This window comes from Cyprinodon tularosa, unplaced genomic scaffold (assembly GCF_016077235.1).
Source record: "Cyprinodon tularosa strain WSP-4 unplaced genomic scaffold, ASM1607723v1 ctg161, whole genome shotgun sequence".
In the NCBI taxonomy this organism is placed as follows: domain Eukaryota; kingdom Metazoa; phylum Chordata; class Actinopteri; order Cyprinodontiformes; family Cyprinodontidae; genus Cyprinodon; species Cyprinodon tularosa.
Genome location: NW_024038449.1, coordinates 1,070,143 through 1,078,303, shown reverse-complemented (window position 1 = coordinate 1,078,303; position 8,161 = coordinate 1,070,143). Strand labels below are relative to the sequence as shown.

Here is an 8,161-nt window from a genome sequence, read left to right as displayed (position 1 = left end):
GGAGAGGCCATTTTGGCACATTTATCCAAAAATGTCACCAAACTGTGCCAAATGTGTTTTTTACATCAATACAGGGGGTTTGTTAAAATTACGAGGTCACGTAGCAGCCGGACCCACCGGTGGGTCCGTAGGGTTCTAGGGGTTAAGACTACCCAATACCTGATGTAAATAATATGTTCAAGTAGCCTGTTAAAATAGATGAAAAAAGCTCTTTTTAACACTGTTATCTTATTCTTTATTTTGTCACAATTGTATGTCAAATATATATACGCCTATATGACATATATTATATGACATATATAATTTCATTTCTTTACAATAGAGAAACAACATAGTAATAACACACTATTTTGGTTTCTAAGTAGAAGCTCTTTTTAAACAGTGATCGCTTTAGTATAACACTTTTTAAATCAAGCTTCCACTCATCACACTTTAGTTTTTCTTTTTGAGTCACATTTATTCACAATGTGTGTTTGTTTGTCTCTTTGTGGTTTCATGTCTTTTGTGTCAAGTTTGTATTTTTTTTTTTTTTCTTTTTATCTGAACAACAATGCGCTATGTTAATCTTCCTTTAGAATTGATTGCCATCTGTTACTGGTCCATGTTGCAACACAGATGGTCCCATAGTCTAACCATCCCAAGCCCCAAGAAAAGGTATCCAGTAATTAGAAATGGTTTCTTTGAAGCTTTACAAAGTTAATCCAATCAGCTTGCAGAGGGCTTGGCATAAGTGTTTCCAGTTCCTCTGCAGCTGAGTCCTTTGGTGGCCAGAAAGCTGTTTGCCCTTCTGTGTGAGGGAGATGTCTGACCTTGGCACTGTCCCTGGACTTCTCTTTGGCCCTCTACTTTCACACTTCTGGTTGCACTCGCAGTGTGCACCGCTCCAGCTAAATATTGGATACCTTTACCCTCTGACTGCTGCACCATCTCAGCCTCAGCCTTGATAGTGTTTGTGCCACCATGGTGGCACTCACTGTGGGGTCCAGACATTTTCTCTTGACTGGAAAAGCTTTTCTGCTTTAAATCTTGCACAATTTCTGTTCCGAATTCAACAGAGAACGATGCCTTTGTAACATTCTTCTCTGATCCCAGCAGAGCACACGTGTTGGCAAAGGGGGTAGTGCTGCAGGCTGAGATCTCCGTCTTCAACAAGAAATTCCCATGCTGAGGGGGAGGATTGCTGGTGGGCTTTGACAGCTCACCTGACAGAGCAGGGCACCACTTTAGGAGCCCTGTTTGGTTCTGGTCATTTGTGCGAGCAGGTTTAGCTTCAGGATCACATGCTTGGAGTGATGGGATGATTGGCACAGACCGAGTATGCATGGAATGTGGCAGGAAAGGTGTCCCCTTGTCCAGGCGGGTGCATGGGACCTCTGTCCATCCTTTTCTGGCAGAAGGGCTGGTAAGAGAGGTCCTGGTAGTGAGCGTGCCCACACTTGTCCTGGCTGAATCACACCTTTGGGCAAAAGGGAGAACAGAAATAAACTGTTAATGCAAATCCAATGCATTTCCAGTGCTTTAAAAAGTAGTGAAATCTCTTGTACTTGAGTCACAAACATTAAAGTAATTTCTTGGGATTTTATATTATACAACACAAAGCAGAGGATAACCGTAAATGGAGAACAATTCAAATAAAATATTTCCCAACACAGTTTTCTGCCTTGTTATTATGTGCTTCTGTTACCACGTTTAGATTTTATCATAAAAAAGCACCATGAAAGTTGAGGTTTGAGAATATAACATGAATAAATGTGAAACAGTTCAAGTTCATCTTTATTTTATCCAAGACGCTTCTTGTGTAGAAGTATTTTTTCTTTAAACATTGTTTCAGAAAGAGCATACAGATATAAAAAGGCATTACTCTTGTTATACATTTCAATCCATTTGCAGAAAAAAAAACATCTTGCACCAACATAACCAATATTAATTAGTTATTGTTCTTTCATAATCTTTGACTAATTATTCATAATCCTCAGCATGAGCAGCCTTGTTTGTTACTGGATAAATGTTTAACTGAGAAATCCATTCTCTGCCTTATCAAAGTTTAACGGCTCCAGCAATGCAGCAGCTGGGTTCCTACCCTGGCTGGTGTATATGCACATAAACATGTTCTACACACAGTAGCCTGCTCTAGTTTAAGTTTAAAAGCCAAGGCTTATAACTCTCAGTCCGACAGTGCTTCAATGACACATTTAAACAAAAAAAATGGGCCTATGTAGGAGCTTGAGATTTCTGGTCAGGTGCATTTGATTTTTTTGTTTCATAGTGATGCATTATGTTGCAGGTTTTCATAGAAATGAAAAGTGGGAAGGGTAATGCTGTGAAGAAACTTATCAAGAGTCAAGTGGGTGATATTCTGTGTATTTGCACACCGGAGTTAATATTGCTTCAGCCTTAGGTGACAGTCAGTGTTATTGTTCGCCCTCTGAGGCTGTTTGTAGCATAACCGAGTTTAAATAATTGAATTACCTTCTGACTCTCTTCTTGGTATAAGAAGGACAAATGCAGGCTGGAGGTAAATCTTTCGGATCAAAACAGATCTAAAAATAACTCCCATGGCGAATTTGACTTCAATTCCGTCCTGCTCTGCAATGGGTAAATGTTTTGACACTAGATAATAAAACCCACTGTGGGGATTTGTTCCCACATAATGGAAAACACAATGTTCTGTTTTTTGTTTGCAATCCTCGCCTATGTTTGGTTTCTTTTTTGGTTGCCTCCATCTTTACTCCTCTCTGCCCTCATCATCTTTGCCCAGTCGTTTTTTTCCCTGTCCTCACTTTCTCCCCCTCGCTTGTTCTCCTTTCCACCTCCCGTTTCTCATTTCCAGAAATGAGAGGGTGTATCCATGGCAACATGGGAGATGAGGGGGCTGAGGAGAAGAGAGCAGGAGGGGCCAATAAGCTTGCAATTGTGTGGCTCGTAACTTGAGAAATAGGTCATTTTTAGCCTCTGAAATCGAAAATAAAGCACATGGTTCAAATCAGATATTTAGATCAAATGTATAACCAACATTAAATCAGATTTCATCTTTACTGTGTTGGCTCAGCTAGGATTTTTAAGAAATAATTTTCTATGCTTATTAGAAAAAAAGTTTGAATAAACAAAGTTTTGTTTTTATCTTTAAACAATTACAAAAAGCCCAGTTTAAAGATGCCATGCCGTTAAAAACGTCCTATAGTTCGTGCACCATATTTGAGTAAAGTAGAAATGGAATTGTCTTTTTTTGTTGATCTCTTTGACATAATGTAAAAATCTGAGGTAATTGGTCAAAGCATAATGAAGGGAGTTATGACTAAAGATCTTGGACAAATAGCATCATAAGTAAAAATAAAACATTGAGGAGAATTTAAAACAATTTCAAGACATCAGCAAAGAAATTGAAGTTTGGGCATATATTTGTGTTACAAATAAGTAAATACATAGAATATGCAGCCTAATTAGATAGGAAGAAAATAAGGCAAGAAATTTATACAAAGAACTGAAATACAAGCCTGCTGACTAAGTAACCGCAGTACTGGCAGAAGGACCAAAGTTCCTTCATAACCAAAGTTGTACGGGTGGGAAAAGCAATTCTATTATTAAATATGTGCAAGAAAGATCTGCATTTTATCAAGTAAAAAAAAAATTTCCTATAAATTCTCTCCTTCATAATTTAGGCCTTTTGCATATAAAATGATCCTAGTAATCTTACAATATCTGAAATGAAACAGGAAATGTTTTAGCAAATGTACTGTTTGTCAGTGAAAATAAAAAAAGGTATATGTGTCTTTTAATACACATACATGTTTATACTGTATGTAAAATCTGATTTCAGCTGCCTCTCTGGAAACAAACTAGGAAGAAGTTCATCAGCATGATGATTATTGAGTAGTTTAATTGTAAAAGTACAAATCCCCCCAAAGAGAAAAAAAAGACTCCTTATTCCTGCTTCCCCCCATTTGAAAAATGTGTGTAAGAGTTAATTGCCCACTGCTAAGAGATCTTTTCCTTTGTGATTTTAGGAAAAAAAAATAAACAGTCGAAATATTCCTCATTAGGTTCTTTATTAGTTTGTTGTTCAGTGGAAGAGTTTGTGTGCATCTCTGAGTGTGTGTTTAGAAGGGGAAATGACTCCAGGAGGATCTCTTCCCAGCACAACCCTCCAAGCAGGCTCCACGGAGCTTTGTTTAAAAATTTAAATTATGGAAATAGGTCACATAAAGAGTTTGGCAGCTTCACACCATATGCTACAAGTTGCTGATACGCTCAGTCAGGACGGCTTGCTAATAGGAACATTGCTGTGCTCTTTTGAGTGCGGGGAATACACAGGGGAGACACCACTGTTTTAATGACAGACGTATCTGTTAACACTGTCATTGCATCTTGCTGCACTTGCTGACAGCAAATTAGCTGTTTTTTGTTGTAGTTCTGTATTTTGAGTTACGCTAACCAGGGTGCTTGTTATATCTGTAAATAACAGCTTATTTATATATATATATATATATGTATGCAATGTTAATTTATAAGAGGAAAAATGCAAAACTACCTGCCTTTGAAAATACCTACCTCATGGACCAGTAGGAGATAAATAGTTTTGCAGGTTTGGGAGCTGCTGTGCAACAATCGCTCTGAACAGCTTTGTTTGCATTAATATAATCCCTTCTCTCCTTGAGGACACTGGGCAAATATTGCCTCTTTGATAACAAATGTGTCTGAGATCTGACTCCTTTGAATGCATGCCAGTTAGGAGGATGATCATATTCTACTTTTGAAACCTGTTTATATCTCCAGATAGCTAACTGCTGTTAGCTGACACTGCCAAAAACTTGCTTTGTTTTTAATCCAACCTGAAATGGATCCAATCTCTGATCAAGGATGTCAAACAAGGTCAACTCGCTGCCCGTCCTTATTATGCTAATACACAAAGGGAGAAATCAATGATATCTGCCAAAACAGTCACATTGCTTGTGCTTTTTAATTGTTTGTCCCTTGTTATATATACTCATATTTCATGTCACATTAACACAAAATCATATTTTGTCATATTGCGTTTTTTTTTTGTGTAACCTGCATTTGCATCCATTGTCCTTCATTTTGATCGTCTTAAAGAAAATGCAATGTGACCTGCTACCTTCAGAAATATCTTTTCCTAAAGAAACAGTATCCAGCCGTGTAAAGCTTAATCTCTGCAGACCTGACAAATCCTGATCAAAAACTCTTTTGATGTGTATTTTTTGGTGTCCAGCTATTCACTTGGAAATCAATGCTATACATATGGCATCTGCACTAAAATAATAATATATATCTTTAAAAAGGTTTTCTGTTGGGTAATGTTAATATTAGCAAAATGCATTTACATGAACAGCAAATTTCCTTATTTTTGCAAAAATATGGAATAAAACTACATATGAAGACAGCTTCTGAAAGTTATAAAACAATATTCCATTCTATGAATGTATCTCAAAGAACTGTTTAATCCAAGTTAATCACCACAAAATACAGAGTTATTTCAAATCTGTGGAGACATAACTTTTCCCACATTAATTAACAGGCCAAATAAGGAGAGCATTGATCAGAGAATCAGCAAAGGCCCCCACAGTAACTCTGTACAAGAATCTGCTTAAACAATATGCTATTAGATGTGTAAACTAGAAATCCAGCTTTAATGTAATACTGACAAAAAGAAAGCCATTATCAAGAAATCATAAATCAATATAATTACAATTTGCCAGTAATTTGATAAGTTAAGCAATATATGCAAGACAAAAACCTCTTGTTACATGAGACCAAGTAGATTTAAACTCATATATGAGTATGTTTATTTACCCTATGTCGTGCCATTTTACCAAATTTTCTTATGCCACTTCACTACAAAATAAATTTAAAAACACTAGTCTAGGACTACCCTTTATGTTAAAAAGAAAGTGTCAGTAGGTCATTTGCTGGATTCATCTGAATCAGAGCTGTAAAACTCATTTTTATATTACATTTTATTTATATTTCATTATTTAATTTACAAAGAGCATGCTACTCTGTTATTATACCTTTAGTCCCATATATTGTGCATTACTAGCCACCTTCGATAATTTAAAGAAATGCGTGCTTCTAGCGCACTTTATGTGCCTTTTTAGGGGGCTTGAAGGACACATAAATTGCCTAGGTATGTTGAATTTAAGTCTATGGGCCTTGAGTTTGACAGATAATAGCGGAGTGGTTGCCTGGTGGTTAAAGCAGAAGGCTTGCATTATGGGTACCCTGTACCTAAGTTGGAACCCCACAGATTTCCACTCTGGGTCCCTATGTAAGACAATTAGCCAGATTGGTCCCAGGATGGTGTAAACTCTTCCTTGCTCCCTCTAGATCAGTGTTTCCCAACCAGGGGTACACCCACCCTTAGTGGTCCAAGAGTGCATTGCAAGGGACACATGAAAATATTTGATTTCATAGGTAGTAAAATAAAATAGGGCTGGGATCTGTCTTTGCTTTGTGAGGACCCCATTTGAATATCTTGAGCTGTGACACACATCAAAACCAAGCAGTGAAACAAAGTGGATGTAGAGAACAGCCTGCTATCAGCTGTTTTTAACACTTAGCTATTGGAGCTCATTACAGCAGCTCAGGTGTCTTGATGAAAACAAAGTAAAACAAAATTTGTCAGTGTGACTATAATTTTTCGTTCAGTATTTTGTTCCAAATTCATCAAGTTTAAATATGATTATAAGGGAGTTAATCAGAAGAGCTCCAGTTTTAGAAATACAAATTTATAATAGGATTTTATTTTGTGCTTATTTCGTTTCCTTACTAACTTCCAGGCACCATATTTATGTTTTTTTTTTCTTTTAATTTGAGATGAAAAGAATAAAATGCCTAGGAAATAAATGCTCAAATTAAGATGGATAGATAGATAGATAGATAGATAGATAGATAGATAGATAGATAGATAGATAGCAAAGATAACACAAAATTAGATTTCATAATAATGAAAAAAAAGAGGCATTAAACTCTCTGACAATGGTTTAATGCTGGGACAAATGTTGATCTGTTTCTCTCTGTTCTGCTTCTCACAGAGATCATTTTCGAAATGTTCTTTATTTCAATTATTGTACGTTCCACTTTTAGACAATCATCAATACTTTGTATTGAGGGGGTACTCATGGTAAGACAAAATGCCAAAAGGGGTACACAAGACAAAAAAGGTTGGGAGACACTGTTCTACAGAATAAAATCTAGAACGTATAGTAAGACACAATAAAAGCTCGGCTAATTGCTTTGCCCGAGGGAGAAACAGGCTGAGCCTTTTAAAGGCAGTGCCTAGTGTATCATCAATAGGAGAGCATTCAGTTAAAATATAAAATAACAGAAAATTTTGTTAAAGACAAAGAAGACTGAGAATGTAGCCAAATGAGCAAAATATAATCATTGCTGTATGTCCTTGTTCAGCCTAAGCCTATAGCCGCAGAACTATCTCTGTAAGTGTTATAATCAAAAAACAAAATATAAACCTAGTTTAAAAAAAAAGACAGAATGTAATCCTCATGGACTGAAACTTGGATCTGATTCCAAAGGAAAGAGGCCTGATAACCACATTTTAGAAACTCCAGCAACCACCAATTAATCTGCAATCTACTGATGATATGAAATAAATGGAACAATCAGATCTCTGATGTAAGGGGACGCTTGATTAATAAGTACCTCAGACAAGGAAGAAGAGGTTTCTTTATTCTGTTCTGGAACTACTCAGGGGGTGGCGAATACAAATGCATGCCACCTTTTCAAATTTGGCCTCCCACTTTACAACTATGCACCACTTTGCATTTACCTATCAGATCAAATCCCAAGTTAATGCATTTAGGCATGTGTTTTCATAGAGACCAAATGGGAGAAAATTTAAGGCGTATGAATCCTTTTAGCCCAGTGACCAAATACAGTATTAGTTGTTCAACGGTCATCCAAATATTACTTTGAGAAACTAAGGAGATAAAGAATTCACACACTAACTAGGAGTCACTAAGCAGTGTCTGAAATGTGACTCTGTGGTTGACTATTTATAATTAGCTTTGTTTGCTATTTTAGGGAGTCAGATAAAACAATTTTGGGCTCATTATAGCCACCCAGTGGCAACTATCAGATGGATTAGGCTTAGGCTAATATCTTCCTCAGCACGATGATGTGGCTGAGG

General features: G+C 36.7%; 1 protein-coding gene across 1 annotated transcript in view; it reads right to left on the bottom strand.

The window, feature by feature from the left end:
• Nucleotides 1-453: 453 nt before the first annotated feature.
• Nucleotides 454-8,161, bottom strand: part of nrg3b (neuregulin 3b) — a 304,145-nt gene continuing 296,437 nt past the window's right edge. Inside the window, exon 9 of the mRNA XM_038280578.1 lies at nucleotides 454-1,456. Within this exon, the coding sequence (XP_038136506.1) occupies nucleotides 706-1,456 (751 nt within the window). The 3' untranslated portion in view covers nucleotides 454-705. The remainder of the gene's footprint in view (nucleotides 1,457-8,161) is intronic.